The following is a 16,493-nucleotide window of genomic DNA, read 5'->3' on the forward strand; positions in this document are numbered from 1 at the left end:
CGGATGGGTCTTCCACCGAAAACGGTTCGGGGGCAGGAGTAGTGATAACTTCTCCCGAAGGCAAATCCTTTGAGTATGCACTAAAATTTTCTTTTAAGGCCTCGAACAATGAAGCCGAATATGAGGCAGCAATCGCCGGCCTACAATTATGCATCTCCTTGGAAGCCGATCATGTCTGCTTAAAAACAGACTCTCAGCTAGTTGCATATCAGATCAGTGGCAGCTATGAGGCCAAAGAGCCCTCCATGATAGCTTATCTTGCCAAGATCAAGTCAGTCATTGCAGAGCTGAAAACTTTTGAGGTTCAGCTGATCCCAAGGGGTCAGAATACTCAGGCCGATGCACTCTCCAAACTTGCTAGTTCATCTTTTACCGAGCTGAACAGGTCTGTATATGTAGAAGTGCGTCGAGAGAGAAGTGTCGACGAAGCACCTGAAGTGTGTTGCGCTGACCCAGAGCCTAGTTGGATGGAACCCATCTTAGCTTTCAAGCTTCGGGGAGAAACTCCTGAGGACAAAGCTTTGGCCTCCAAAATGAAGAGAACCAGCTCTAGGTTCATTGTCTTCAGGGGGGAACTTCTGAAAAAGTCCTTCTCAGCCCCATTGCTGAAATGCGTGGGACCAACAGATGCAGATTATATCCTGTGGGAGATTCACCTCGGCATCTGTGGGAACCACATTGGGGGAAGAACCTTAGCCCACAAGGCATTGAGGGCCGGATATTACTGGCCCACCATGATCGCAGATGCTAAGGAGCTGGTTCGGAAATGCGAAAAATGTCAAAAATATGCTCCAGTTATCCATCAGCCAGCAAGGGATCTTCAGCCGATCCTTAATCCACTCCCGTTTGCCCAATGGGGACTGGATATACTGGGACCATTTCCAGAGGCTGTGTACCAGAAAAAATGGCTGATAGTTGGTGTCGACTACTTCAGTAAATGGATCGAGGCCGAAGCAGCCTCGAACATTACAGAGCAAACTGTCAGAAAATTTATCTGGCAGAATATCATCACTCGCTTTGGCATCCCGAGAGTATTTGTCTTCGATCATGGGAGGCAATTTGACAACTTACCGCTGAAGCGATATACAGATCAGTTCGGCATAAAACTGGCATTTTCAGCGGTATGCCACCCGCAGAGTAACGGACAAGCCGAAGCAGCAAATAAACAGATCTTAAGTGCCCTCAAGAAGAGGGTGGAAGATCAAAAGTCCAAATGGCTAGAGGAGCTCCCTGGAACCCTTTGGTCCCTTCGGACAACTGAAAAAGAGGCAACGGGCCACTCACCTTTTGAACTGGTGTATGGTGCCGAAGCCGTCCTTCCAGTGGAAATTGGCTCGGAGAGCCTTCGAGTGCACCATTTCTCGGCTGAGAATGAGCGACTGATGAGGGAATCTCTCGATTTCCTCGACGAAGTAAGAGACTCAGCTCGAGGTAAAATGGCGGCCTATAAGCAGAGAGTCAGCAAATTTTATAACCGAAGGGTCCATGCAAGGCCTCTCAAAATTGGAGATCTTGTCCTTCGGAATGCTGCTGCAGTTCAGAAAGGCCGAATCCATGGGAAGCTCTCAGCTACATGGGAGGGACCTTATGAAATTTATGATGAGCTTCAGCCAGGGACATACCGACTTCGGCAGTTGGATGGAACTGAGTTGAAAAATCACTGGAACGCTGATGTACTGAAAAAATATCATGTGTAAACCCTTCGGGGCAGAACAATCTTTGTAAGTACATTTTGAACTAATGAAAGGCCTTGGAGCCGCCATTTATATAAATATTTACAATTTATCCTTTCAAAATTTTCTTTGTTCTATCTACTCTTTAAGGGTTTTTTATTCAGCCTCGTCTGAAACCTTCGCCTTCGGGTAACTGGGCTTCAGATTGCTGACAAAACTCGTCTTTTTAAAGAACACTGGTCTTTCAGCTGAAGTCAAACTTCAGTAAGACTTGTTCTCCAAAGACATGAGTCCATGGACAAATCTGGGATATTGCCTTAACTGAGCCTTGTATCCCAGAGAGCCATTATCCGAAACATTGCCTTAAGTTGGCCCTGTGTTTCGGGTATCCATTTTTCAAAGATAGACAGAAAATCAAGGATAACAGCAACAGTTGAAAATTTTTAAATCAGCCTCGTCTGAAACCTTCGCCTTCGGGTAACTGGGTTTCAGATGGCTTACAAAACTCGTCTTTTTAAAGAACACTGGTCTTTCAGCTGAAATCAAACTTCAGTAAGACCTGTTCTCCAAAGACATTAGTCCATGGACAATTCTGGGATATTGCCTTAACTGAGCCTTGTATCCCAGAAAGCCATTATTCGAAACATTGCCTTCAGTTGGCCCTGTGTTTCGGATATGCGTCTTCTTTAAGAACGCTGGTCTTTCAGCTGAAGTCAAACTTCAGTAAGACTTGTTCTAAAGAGGTTAGTCCCAGAAAGCTAATATCCCAAGCATTGCCTTCAGTTGGCCTTGTGTTTCGGATATCCAACTTTCAGACAGTCAATCTTCAGTAAGACTTGTATCCCAGAAGCATTGCCTTCAGTTGGCCCTGTGTTTTGGATACCCATTTTGAAGAAGTTCAGAAATTGCTTATTCAACTGAAGTCATACTTCAATTTCTGTGGGGGCAAGAAGCACTCAGTGCAACTATGTTCGGCAGAGTTGAAGAAAAGAAACAGTAAAGCATTCAAAAATAAAGCAACTGAAGAAAAGAGCATTAGATTAATATTTCATGCTCAAAAATTGAGCTACAAGTTCAATAATTCAGTATCGGCAGCCGCCCACAAGCGGAAAATAACAGCTGCCGAAATACGTACATAAGCAAAAAAATAAAACTGTTGTACGACAAGGCAAGCTGAAGCAAAAAACAAGGCAAAAAACTCAGAAAGCGGCAAGTCTAAAGTTAAGCACATGATGAACCGCAAGATTCTGAAGACGACTGCCCGAGTTCCTATGCTTCAGCCGGAGGATCAGACTGATCAGCGTTGAGCCCCATGGTGGCCTCAGCCCCAGCAGCAGAAGAAGCGGGCTTTGCACTTTGCCGAGCCTCCCTTTCCCTCTGCTCAGCTTCCAACTCCAGTCTTTCAGCTTCCTCTTCGGCTTCCTCAGCCTTAAGAATTTCAGCTTCGACTGGAGTTGCATACTTCATGTGAGGGTCTTCGGGGTTCTGGACCCACTCAGCACATTTAGACCAGTCCAGTTTCGGCTCAGCATGAAGGCAGACTCTTCGGCATACTCGGAATCCGTTTCTGAAACCCATCTCATATTCTTCTTGGGTATAAACACGGACTTTGAGTAAAGCCTCAGCATCAGCCAGCTTCTTCTGGGTCTCCTCCAAGTCTTCCTTGGATTTCTTCAGCTCATCAGCGACTTGGGAGGAGGAACCTTTCAGCTCATTCAGCTCTTGCTGAATTTGGAAAGCCTTTGTCTGAGCCTGGGCCACTTCAACTTTCTGGATCAGCAATTGATCCTCAGCCTCTTGGAATTTAGCTCTTTGAGCTTCAGCAGCAGCAGCAGCCTCTGAGAGTTGGACGTCTTTGGCCAGGAGCAACTCTTCAGCAGCCATTCGGCTGGCTTCAAGAGCCTCTAGACGCTGCTGCACTTCAGCTTGTGCAGCAGTTCCTTCTTGAATTCGGCTCTCAACGGCAGCCTTGAATTTGGAGACGTCCACTCCCATATGCTCCTGGAGGAATTTTTCCCCTTCCATCAGTGGGGGAAAAACTTCCTTCTCCATAGCATCGCAGAAGGTTTTCAGGGCTTCGGCAGCTTTTTTCCCGTACTCCTCAACCTCCTGCTGCTTCTCTTCAGCTGCTGCTTGCTTCAGCTTAGCAAGCTTAACTTCCTCTTCAGCCACCTTCTTTTCGTGCACAGCAGCGTCTACCCTATCTTGTAGGGTATCTATCAGCTCTACAGTGAGAGTCTGATTGTGCACGAACTGAAAACAGGAAGACAAAAAAAAAATAAAATAAAAAATATATATATATATATAAAGAGCTGAATTTCGGAGGAAATGAAGGAAAATTACCTGCATCATCAGCAGTTGGTTAGACCTGGCTGGGTCAGGAACTGATCTGCTGGATTCGCCCATCCCAGCAGTGGCCTTCAGCGACCAGATCCTTGCCCTGTCTACTTCGGACATGCCAGCAAAATTGCCGAAGTAGGCTGCAGCTCCTTCTCGGTTTTGACCCCATATGAGGTCCCAGATGTGATCTGGGATTGGAATTCGGGGGGCCGAGAAACCCATTTCTCCAGAATGCAGAGTCTGGAAAGAAGGGAAGGATGACGATGGAGCTTGATTAGCTTTGGTTGTCTCAGCATCATCCTTCTCAGAGGAGTCAATTACTATGACCTCCTCTTCTTCAGGGGTAAGGACGAAAGCCTCAACCTCTCTTGCGATGTCTGCCGTGAAGCCCTCAGCGCTGGACATCACGGCATCCTTATTTTCGTGCTCATCAGCACTCTTCTTCATTTCTTCTTGGACCCCTCCCTTAGGTTCGGGAGTTCTCTGATCCACCTCCATCTCAGGAGGTGGCGGAGGGGTCTTTTGAGGAGATTGGGGTGTTGGCTGGGGAACCCTCGGCGATCCATTGCCTTCCTCAGGTTCCCTTATTGCGACGCCGATGGTCATCGGCCTCTGCTGAAAGTCATGAGGGCCGATGATGGCCATCCTTCGGCGCCTTTTCAGAAGGGGCTGCTCGTCCATATCTGAGTCTGAAGACTCTTGTATTTGGTCTTCGGGACGAACAGGAGCTTTGCCTTCTCTGTGTCTGTTACTCTCTTCAGACTGTAACAGACAGGGGGGAAGAAGAATGTGAGTAAAAAAAAAAAAAAAAAAAAAAAAAAAAAAAGTTGTCTGAAAGCTCACCGAGGTTTTCAGCAAAGCCTCGTCTTCTTCAGCTGCTCTAGCTGCAGCTTCGGCTTCAGCAGCCTTGGAGGACCCTTCTCCTCCTTCGCAAGCCTCAAGTACCCGTGCAACCTCTTCGGCTGTGCGGGCAGCTTCAGCTTCTTCGTTCAGCAGCTGAAACCAAGGGTCTCTCTTCTTCCACCAAGGCTTCTGCCTCTGATACAGAGCAACAGCCTCAATTTGGAAGTGGGAAGAATCCAGATGAACTTCCCTATGCCTCGGCTCGGTGATAGACGGGGCCCGTTCAGTTACAACTCGCTCTCGGTTAACACCAAGACGAGCGTAGTTAATACCAACGTTGGTCTCGTCCCGCTCTGAAAAAAGGAAAGGGAAAAAGTTTAGCTCAGATATGTCGGCACAGCATAAAAAAAGCAAAGCGAGAGAAGAAAAAGAGGTAGTTAAAAAGCCTCGGCCCCAGCCGAAGAAGCTTACCATCCTTAAACTTTCGGCTGAGGCCAACAGCTGCTAGCATGTTCTCTTGGAAAACGTAATGCGTATCGGGGAGCCAAGTCTCCGGGATATGCTGCATTCGACCGCTTCCCCCCGGGTTCGGCAGCTTGCCGAAGATATGTTGCTGATCCAGGTTCGGATCCGCCCCGTTATCTGCGGGGGGACCTAGACTTCCCATTTCGGGATCAGGCTCAGCTAAGTACCGGGGAGCGCTGAAGACGCAAGGGTGGCCCGGATCTGTGGGTGCCCTAACCCAAATCCATTGACCTCTCCAATCCTTGTCTGAAGAGTCATTTGGCCACATGGTCAAGTATTGGGGCCGGGACTCAATCCGATACCACCCAGAACCATGGCTTCCGTGCCCACTTTGAATATTTGGCACTAGCCGATGGAGCTTTCTGAAGCAGTGCAGGTTCGGCACGTACTTGAAGAACTTGCAGACCCATAAGTATGTCATCACCCTTCGGATGCTGGTGGGGGTTAGCTGACATAGGGAAATGTTGTAATGGATCAGCAAGTCTCGGACGAAAACGTCCAAAGGGAACCTCAGCCCATACTGAAGTTGTCTCGTGTACACCCCCACATACCCCGGGGGTGGACGATGGATTCTATCGGATGCTGAGGGCATTCGGCACCAATATCCATCAGCTTCAAAAATGCCGTAATGCAACTCAATTTGCTCGGCAAATCGATATTGATCGGCGTTCTCTACCCACCATGAGTAGGGGCGGTTCTTTATCATGGCCGAAACGACTTCGGCATTCTCCCACTCTGAAAACCCAGGGAGGATATCCCAAAGGACAGCGGGAACTTCATCATCCCGTCCAGAAGCGCTCGGCTCATCCGTTCTTTGAGGAGGAGCCGAGGAAAGGGGAGTCGCCCTAATCCCTTCAGCAGGGTCAGACTCAGGCCTTTGACCATTCCAGGTCCCAATCCTGTTCCTAGGATCGGGAATCGGCCTTGCTCTTCTTGGAGCACGGGCTCTACCTCTAACTCCTCTTGCCATGGATTATTTCGAAGAGAAAAGTCGAAAGAAAAGGGGAAGGAGTTCGAATTCGAAGAAAAATAAACTGAAATCAAAGGAATTTACCTTAATCTGAAGCGAAAGTTGCCGATTTACGAGTTCGTAGTGGCAAGTCTCAGTTTCTAAGCTCAATGCTCGGGGAATTTGCGAAGTTTTGATGCGGGTTCTTGGTTTCTCTCTCGAAGAATTCTGGGTTTGTGTCGGTGAATAAGTGAGGAGAATGACGCGCCTCTGTTTATATCTCCAGGTACGGGATACGAAGAGTCTGTGCTTTAATTTCTCTTAAATACCCGCTAAGTAACCATTAAACACATGATCTTGTGATTAAACTGCCCATTATCCGTCCAACTTCCGCAAATCATTAACCGTTGTTATCTCATTAATTACGGTTTAAATTCAAATTTTTGGATCAATTAAATCATTTACTTCCCTCCTTTTCTGAGTTAAATCAAACCCGACCCGTCATCCTTCCAAATCGGGTCTGGGGGGCAAGTTGTTTGGGTCCAATTTAGCCAAAATTGGGCCTGAGCACTAAATGATCCAATTAAAAGCCCAAGGTCAAGGTTCAACTCTCCAATTGCTCAAAAGTCAAAGGTCAGCCCACAAAGTAAGCCAATTGGGCTAAAGCCCAACCTCTCCATGTATGATGAGGTATAAAAGCCATCATATTGACACATTCACGAGGACATTACAATTCCAGTTCATATGCTCATTCTTGCATTGAGAAATATTACACAAAAGCCTCAAGCTACAAACTCTCTTGCATAGTGTCTTCCTTTTACACATTGTACTGACTTTAGCATCGGAGGGGCCTTCCTCGGAAACACCCCCGAGGCTAGTTTACGTGTGTTCACTGTGCAGGAAACCTTCGGCCCAACACAACTTGGATCGAATCCAGTCTTCTCCATTTCAACGGACCTTCGGCAAGGTCCCATTGTTTTCAACCGAAACACTAGTATTGAGTTTGGCAAATGAAAATAACTTGGTCCAAGATTCAGGTATGCCATACTCTTTCATCACCCACAGATGGGTGTCGCCCCATGACTCATTAACAACAAGACACAAGCTCCCATCAAGTACGCCCACAAACATTCGACCAATTCCAATCGAAACTAAATTAGGAACCGGCAGAGTACTAAAACATTCTTCCCTTAAATTGAAGGTAACAATACTAACATTACGCAGTGGCTCATTAATAAAGCCATACCAATGGATAGCACCATTAAGAAAGACGCTATCCGTATTATAGCAACCAAGAAAACGAAGATTGTAAGGAACATTAGGAGTAGCCGCCTTTCTCCATGAATCATCCTTCAAGCTATAAACCATAACATCGCTCTCAATAGAGTTCGTCATTGTACTGGTATTCCGATTAATCCTCACACATCTATAGTCCCGAGTGATGCTTTCATAACCGAAAGCAACATTGGACAACTGTAAAGTGTAGGGCGCGCTTATTGGCATATTAGGCAACCATGGGAGTGATTTGTAGGTTTAAGTGGTTGGGTTGTAAATCAACAAGGGCAGGTCAGAAATCTCGAGACAAAGCAACCCATTACATGATCCAACCACACTAACACCGCCTTGATCAAGGCTCTTAAACGGGTAATTAAGCGGATTCGAGTTATCAAATTTGTTGAAATCACTCAAATAAAGAGTTGAGGATTTAAAAATCAAGTGACGATTAGTTTTGGTGGCAAGTGATCGTTTTAAATGAAGGTCGACAAAATCAGAGCTGTTAATCAAATTATACCATGACTTGCACACAATCTTGAATCGTAACAGAGATTTTGCAGGCAATCGTAACAGAATTACAACAAGTAAATCTACAGGAAAAGGCATTATCGTATATAGCAATTTAAGTTAGGGTTTATGAGAAATTAATTAATCGTGAAATTTAAACAAATCTAGGGTTAAGATGATTTAGAGTAACATATAAATTGGAATTAAGAGAAACTAAGAGGGAAAGAGATTAGCAGAAAATCTGTAATACGGAGTATAGAATTAAAGGAAGATTTGGATGACAATTTAAGAGAGAGAAGAATTCTACCATGAATTGAAGAGAGAAAGTTGTTGGAGCCGAATAACGCTTCACTCCCCTTCATTCTTGAATCTTGATTGATTTACCCACTTCCAGAAAATTAGACTTGATCAAAGTGCGGGCCGAGCTATGTTTGAGCCAGGCCGAAGCCAAAAAAAATCATTTTTCATGGAAATTATATGTCCAAATCCGTCAAAAATGATCGGGTTGTGCGGTCTTTTCGGACCATTTATGACCATTCAAAACAATAAACAAAAATTGCATAAAAACACATTTTTAAGCCCGTCTAAAAAAAATCGGGCGAAAATAATCCAACAAGTTGGATGCCGGTGTAGCTAAAATAGTTATACTACGTCTTATAAAATGAACATTTAGTAAAAAAAAATAAAAAAGAATTTAGGAACACATAAAAAAGTGAAAATTTAGTACGTAGTAATAAAATTGAACATGTAAGAAAATGAATATTTAGTAATAAACGGTGAATACGTTAAAAATATAAACTAAGTATGTTAAAAATGACAATTATCATACAATTATAAAATAAATGGACCATACCTAGTAAAATGAACATTTCAAAAAAAAATATATGAACACATTAAATAAAATGAACACGTCAAAAAAAAAATTATGCATATTTAATATATAAAATATGAACATGATTTTCATACATTCATATAGGTTCAATTTCATTGTATAAATTCAATATTGAAAAATAAATATAAAATAAATCGTTAACATATTTCAGGACCAATTTTTGGTCGATATCAGGTCGAGTCAATTCTGGTCTGGTCGTTTCGGGTCGTGTCAAGTTTGTTTCAGGTCACTAATATAAATTCAATTTAAAAAAATAGTTGGTAAAATACTTAACCATTTCACCCTATTCACTTCAGAAATCGAGTCACTTCGGGTCGGGTCAGTTGAGGTCGGGTCACTTTAGGTCGGATCAGGTCGGTTCGGGTCAAACAGTTCGAATTAAAATCGGGTCGGTCACATCGAGTTTCGAGTCACTTTGGATCGGGTCAAGTTTGAGTATCAGGTTAATCTCAAGTCAGTACGGGGTTGGGTCAAGTTTCTAGTCATTCGGGTCGGGTCAGGATTGCCAAGTCTACTTACAACTGCTTCAGGGCCGCCGTGAATTGCTTCAAGCTCCAACCGCATATTTTTAACATGCCCTTGACGACATAAATATAGTTGGGGTGGTTGACATTCTAAACGCATCTCCTGCCACTCTTGCCAACGTTGCCGTTCCAGGAAATGTATCCTTGCCTTTGTACTGGGATGATAATGGCAAGTGAACGTGATTTCCGAATTGAACCATTTGATTAAGATAGGACATCAGCGAAAGTGGTTTGGACTACCCGACTGGTGATGTCTTTTAATGAGCACTTGTAAATATTTTGATAAAAGTGTTGTAGACTTGTAGTAACCCAAAAGCAATCCTTGAAGTAGAGGGTGGGGTGTATACAAGGTGTAAGATTTAGTTGTTAGATGCCAACTTCTTTGTTGATCTATCAAAATATGGCCGATTGTAACAAAATACGTTCTCACAATTGCTTAAAAGAAAATTTGATACAGCAGAATCTCTTTCATAAATCAGGCTTCACTATAACACATTCAAAATTAAAGCAGAGTTTCACAATGAAAATAAATATTTATATATATAGGGACAAAGATAATAGCAAAGGCTAAAACAAGCTTAATACTACACAAACATGGGAAAAAGATCAAATGATCTTCATCTCATCTTTCTTTTTCGATCCCCTCTTCTCATGTGATGTTCCTCTTCAACCAAAAATGGTTAGCATTCCTATCCTCATAGCATAAGAAGGTTCTCTACACAAACATGAGCATCTGTGCATCGAGTAGCAACCTCCACAGGGCTAATTTCCATGGTATCCAAATCAATAGAAGCAACCTGCAAATAAGTAGTATGCACAAACAATTCCTTTAAGCTCATTGAATAACAAATAGGGCTCGCCACTTTCTCGTAGAAACTATTGAGCTTGGGAACAGAATATAACTTGGTCCAAGATTCAGGTGTGCCATACTCTTTCATAACCCACAAATGGGTGTCACCACTCAACTCACTAACAGCAAGACACAAGCTCTCATCAAGTACACCCACGAACATATGAACAATTTCCATGGAATCAAAATCAGGAATCAGCATAGTACTAAAACATTCATCCTTTAAATTGAAGACAACAATAGGCAATGCCTCATTAGCTTCATTCTCAGTGATACCGCCATCCCAATGGATAGCACCATTAAGAAAGACACTCTTTGTATAATAGTAATCAAGATTGTAATCAACACTAGGAGTAGCCGCCTTTCTCCATAAATCACCCTTCAAGCTATAAACCATAACATCACTCTCATACGAGCTGGTTTCCTCATTATAATTCCGAATAATCCTCACACACCTATAATCCCGAGTGATGCTTTCATAACCAAACCCGAAATTAAACACCGATCGAGTGTAACTAAATGGGGCACTTATAGGCAACAATGGGAGTGTTTTGTAGGTTTGAGTGGTTGGATTGTAAATCAAAAGGGGATGTTCAAAATCATAACTCTGCAAACAAAGCAAGCCATTACATGATCCAACCACACCAACACCGCCATTATCACAATTCTTAAACGGGTAATCAAGCGAAATCGGGTTATCAAATGTGTCGAAATCACCCAAATGAAGAATTGGGGTTTTATAAACAAAATGGAAATTAGTTTGGGAAGCAATTGATCGTTCAAAATGGAGGTCGACAAAATCAGAGCTGTTAATCAAATTATACCATAATTTGCACACAATCTTGAATCGTAACAGAGATTTTGCAGGCAATCGTAACAGAATATCAATGATTAATTCTACAGGAAAAGACATAATCATAAAAAGCAATTCAAATTAGGGTTTATGAGAAATGAATTAATCACAAAAATTAGACAAATATAAGGTTTAAATGATTTAAGCTAACATACAAATTCGAATAATCATATTAGAGGAAAATTAAAAAAGGGAAAGAGGATACCCGGAAGTCTGTAATTCAGGATCAAACGAATAATTAGATCATAATTTAGGAGAGAGAGAGCGCATCTATGAATTCTCCTCTTCATTGCGCTACAATTACAAAGATACTAAAATTAAAAAATACTCTGTATAAGTATATTTATTGTTTAATTTGTTAAACATGCGACAGTTTGGCCGAGTGGTCTAAGGCGCCAGATTTAGGCTCTGGTCCGAAAGGGCGTGGGTTCAAATCCCACAGCTGTCATTTTTTTCCCAAAGGCCCATTCTTTTTACTTATGGCAAATTTTTTTGGGTGAAATAATAAATCCCGCCATCACATTTGATCAAACCCCCATCATTTTAAGTAAAGAGACTTTCTTGCCCTTATTTATTTATTTTCCATTTTTTCAATAGCAACCACAACTAAGTCAACCACGACCAATCACGACACTGTTACGACCCACGCCACCACATCCCAAAACCACCGTGTCAACCACTACCTTCTACATCAAACAACCACGATGGCAAAAACACAAAAAAAAAATGAAAAATTAATGAATTTTAAGATTATAGATTGAAAATGGAAAGAAATTGAACTAATGAATGCTTACCTCAGTAGATAGATCGACAGGAGATCTAACTATGAAGTGCTTAATCAAAACAATACTCGTAAATAACTTTGTACTGGACCAATAGTAGGTTCCTTCTAGGATGTGTTTATTTTTTATTTTAAAAAAAAATCTCGTATGTCTATGAATTAGAACCTGTGTATACTCCACTAATGGTGGCTAGTAACCAGAGTTGAAAATCGCCCGCCCGCTGTCGGTAACCGCATGCCAAATTCGGTTGACCGCGACGGTCAATCAGTTATGACCGCCGGTTACCGTCGCAGTCAACTGGATTTCACTTCCGGTTACCGAGCGGGCAACCGGTTTTCAGCTCCGGTTACCAGGCACCGATTGTTAAAAAAAAAATAACGAAATCAAACTGGAAAATTTTCCTCATGTCCATCCATTTCGCCACCCCTTGACACCCACCTGATCGACCGCCTGACTCTGTGCCGCCACTAACAGCTACCGGTAACCTCTAATATTTTGTTGTGGTGGTTTGGGGTTTAGTAAGGGCAAGATTGACACATTGCTTGAAATGATGGCGGTTTTGATAAGTTTGAATGGCGGTATTTAACACCCCTTTTTTCCATATTTTGTCGTGTTTTACACACAAATTAATCTACTTATCCTTCTCTAAAACCTACTTATCTTTCAAAAAAAAAAATCTATTTATCCTTCTATAAAACCAATTGCTTACTTTCACTCTCTGAAAGCTAAGTTTCTCAATTTCTCTCTCCTCCGTTGTCACCGCCGTCGTTTCCGGCGGCAGGGGCGGACCTTTGAAATGGCCCAAATTTGTTTTCATTCAATGTCAAGTAAAAAGCCCAAAAGTTACCGTAAGCAGTTTGTATGAAGCTTTCAAGTTTACTAGGTGAGTATATGTCATTCACTCATACTAGAAGTATGACTTATTCACTTTATCTTTCTTGCACAAATCCCAAAGCAATGAAACACATGTGAATTTACTGGATCACTACTAGCTATTTGCACTACACAAATTACAAAATTACCCTTTTAGTTATCTCTTTTGGTTATTCGATTTATGGATTATTTTTATCCACAATTCCAACGCTGTAGGCGTCGCTCGAAGTGCACCTACGTTAAAGTATGTGTGAATATGCTTGACACTCATAGGAAGTGGGAATTGACATAATACGAATAGGGACAAATAAAGTAGGGAGCCGCCAACAAGTTTTTTAAGGAACTTGTAAACCGTTCACGGATCATAAAAAGGCAACCACGATAAGGGACAACGATAGGCAACAACGATTGACCCGTGAAGGTTACACCCCATTCATAATCCATGAGATTATTAACTCCATATGGTTCGGAACCACGAAAGGAGGATCGGGGATGATGGTACGACGAAGTGAGTCATGGAGTCACATTCGCCCGTATTGGCCTCTACTCGATTCTTATAGTGAAAAGTGATTCCTGCGATCTCAAAGGCATACGAACAAAATATTCAATTCGCTCCAAACTATTATTAAGCTAAATTGGTTGAATATTAATGCAACACATAATTCTAAAATATTGTGATCACTTGAATTAAACAACAAGATTAAAAAGGAACCTAAACCGGTCGTCCAAATTATCTTATTAGGCGTGATTTTCAATTACATATTCCCTTTAAACATGCAATATGGTGATCATAAAAATAATAGAATAACATCAATATTGGAAGCAATTTAACAATAATTCTAATAATACAAAATCATTAGAATAATAATAGAAATAAAAGAAACATAATTCTTACTTTGATTCTGTTTGTTTGCAACTACAAAATAATAAACAAGTTAGTAACTTCAAGGAAATAATAATAAAACAATAATTAAATTAAATTAAATAGAATTGATTAGGGGCCAAACCCTCAAACAGTTCTACCTTTCATGCCTTGGCTTAAGGAAAGAACCACGAGTAAAGTATGGACTCCTGGGAGTGCTTGAAGAAGGAATTTTGAAAGAATAAGGGTAGGCTAGTGTTTAGGCTAGAGCATAGAAGAGAGAAAAAACTAGAGAATTAATTGATGCCCCGTACATCAGAAATGAGGGGGTATTTATAGAGAAAATGTGCTGAGGGAACACACGGAACCCTAAAATGATAAAAACCCTAAAAAAGTATCCCGCGACACGGCAAAGTGTACCGTGACACGGGAAATCCCACCGTCAGACGGGAAAAATTCCCGTGACATGGTGCACATTTTGTGTGACGCGGGAAATATTTAGTGAACGGGGGAGAAAACGCGTTAAGGGTTTACGCGGAAAGGACACGGAAATTCTCGTGTCACAGCAGGTTTCCCGTGTCACGAGGAACCCCACCGTCAGACGGGAAAGTTTCTCGTTACACGGTGAATTGTTTCCGTGACGCGGGAATTTTCTGTCCGCTTTTCCGTCTAAATTCATTTTCAACCCTAATTTCGTTCAGCATTTTAAGTGTCGATTGATAATTTCGGGCCATTTTCTGATTTTATTATTATTTGGACTAAAATAAATAAAACGTTTGGGCCAAGATAAATAATAAAACAAAAATAAAAAAATGTTTGGGCTAAAATTAAATAATAATTTTGGGCTGAAATTAAAACTATGTTTTGACCAAACATCAAGACTGATCCATGGAATATTCAAAAATTGAATTTAATTAAATACGATTTTTTAAGCACTCTCGGGATTAAATACTGAACCCCACCAATAGTGGCGGTGAAAGATTGTTCATCATCGGGTTTGATTTTGGGGAGACATTTTTAGGTGTCTACAAACGCCTTGAATTATTATTTCTTCTTCAATTTTTATATTGTGTGTAGACTTGAGTCTTAGCTAATGAACTTAGATATTATTTTATTTTTATTTATTAGTCATAACAAACACGCGTAAGTAAATAGCACCTTTATCTACCCTTTAAAGTTATGAGTTATAGAAGTAATGTCAAAGGTTAATTATATCAATGATTATTTTATTTTAATGGTATTTTATAGTAATTAATAATATTAAGGTAATAATATACTTTTTTTAAAGAATGCTTTACTATATACTTCCTCCGTTTCTATTTAGTTCACTAGGTGAAAAAAGAAGATTGGCACCGCCCTAAGGCCACCGATTTTTAAAAACCGGTTGGGAAAAAAGGGGGGAAAACGGGCGGGATTTTGAGGGAAAAGTATTGCCACCGATTCAAACTGAACCGGTGGGGCAATTATTTATGCCACCGGTTTTGAACCGGTGGCTTTGTTTTTTTAAAAAAAAAAAACCGGCCTTTTTAATTTAGCCCACCCCTTTTATTCCTTCCTACTCCGTATATATAACCCCATTTACCAAACCCTAGCCTCTTTAGCTTCTCTCTCCTCCCTCCTCCATCCTCCTCATTCTTACTGATCTTCATTCTCTTCTCCCTCATTCTATCTTCCTTCTGATCTTCTTAATTATCTTCTTCGTTCTTATCTTCTCTCGTCCCTCATTTTATCTCGTTATGATCTTCTCTAGTCCCCTTCGCTCCACCTTCATTCTCCTCTTCCTCTCATTTCGCTCGCCCCCTCCCTCCTCTTCACCTCTTTCGACCACCGCCGCCGCCGCCATTCTATTGCCGCCAAAGGTTTTATGGTCAAAATCGACCATGAAAACTCTAGGTAATTTATAACCGAACTTCAACATACCGATTTTGACCTTTATAACCGAAATTCAACATAATTTCGGGGGTTTTTTGGTGAAATTCGAGGTAATTTCTCTCTTTTCTTACTTTTTTTTTGTTTTTTGTTGTTTTTGGTGGAATTCGTGGGTTGTGGTGGTGGTGGTTGTGGTTATGGTGGTGGGTGGGTTTAATTCGATTTAAATCGATTTTAGAATTTTCTAAGGTTTTTTTTCGATCTCCTTCTGGGTTTAATTCGATTTTAATTTTGGGTTTAATTCGATTTTAATTCTGGGTTTAATTGATTTATTTTGGGGTTTTCATCCTTTTCATATTAATTTTTTCGGATCTGGAGTTGTTGTTTTTTCGGATCTACAAGCGATTTTTTTTGGGTTTTCATCCTTTTCGTAGTAAATTTTTATGCGATTTTTATTAGGCGAATATTCTGGATTTTATTTTTGTAAAGCGATATTCTGGGTTTTGTTAGGCGAATCTTCTGGGTTTTATTACGCTTTTTTTTTGTGAGTTTATTAATTTCTGGGTTTTAATTGATGCAGGTGTTAATTGATGCAGCAAGATTCAAGACTTTGATTTTGGAATAATGTTTTTGATGTAATTTTTTTTTTTTTTTGTATTGTACCATAATAATTTAAAGTTAGAATTACATTATTGATTATAATTCATTGTAGTTTTTTAATTTTTTTTTTTGTATTGTACAGTAACTATTATTGTTGAATATAATGAAATATTGCGCTCCTATTATATTGACTGTGAATTGTGAGTTATTTGCCTGGTATTTTACACGGTTTTTTTAAAAATATTTTTATTATTATAATTGTAGCAAACAAAAAAA

At 41.0% G+C, this 16,493-nt stretch overlaps 2 protein-coding genes, 1 long non-coding RNA gene and 1 other non-coding gene across 4 annotated transcripts; 2 read left to right on the top strand and 2 right to left on the bottom strand.

Moving 5' to 3' along the window:
• Nucleotides 1–7,032: 7,032 nt before the first annotated feature.
• LOC110731047 (F-box/kelch-repeat protein At3g06240-like) lies at nt 7,033–7,868 on the bottom strand. Its single transcript, XM_021910898.1, has 2 exons — nt 7,315–7,868; nt 7,033–7,083 (listed from the first exon to the last, which is right to left on the bottom strand). The coding sequence occupies exons 1-2, from the start codon at nt 7,831–7,833 to the stop codon at nt 7,033–7,035; spliced, it is 570 nt and encodes a 189-aa protein (XP_021766590.1). The 5' UTR covers nt 7,834–7,868.
• Nucleotides 7,869–9,992: 2,124 nt separating this feature from the next.
• On the bottom strand, nt 9,993–12,024 carry LOC110730980 (F-box protein CPR30-like). The gene is made up of 2 exons (XM_021910833.1): nt 11,437–12,024; nt 9,993–11,275 (listed from the first exon to the last, which is right to left on the bottom strand). The coding sequence occupies exons 1-2, from the start codon at nt 11,519–11,521 to the stop codon at nt 10,224–10,226; spliced, it is 1,137 nt and encodes a 378-aa protein (XP_021766525.1). The 5' UTR covers nt 11,522–12,024; the 3' UTR covers nt 9,993–10,223.
• On the top strand, nt 11,600–11,679 carry TRNAL-UAG. Its single transcript has one exon. It is a non-coding gene; the product is annotated as a tRNA-Leu (tRNA).
• A 3,213-nt stretch (nt 12,025–15,237) lies between the features above and the next one.
• LOC110730954 lies at nt 15,238–16,425 on the top strand. Its single transcript, XR_002513180.1, has 2 exons — nt 15,238–15,730; nt 16,198–16,425. It is a non-coding gene; the product is annotated as an uncharacterized LOC110730954 (long non-coding RNA).
• Nucleotides 16,426–16,493: the final 68 nt, after the last annotated feature.

The sequence above is a fragment of the Chenopodium quinoa genome, unplaced genomic scaffold, assembly GCF_001683475.1.
Source record: "Chenopodium quinoa cultivar QQ74 unplaced genomic scaffold, ASM168347v1, whole genome shotgun sequence".
Classification (NCBI taxonomy): domain Eukaryota; kingdom Viridiplantae; phylum Streptophyta; class Magnoliopsida; order Caryophyllales; family Amaranthaceae; genus Chenopodium; species Chenopodium quinoa.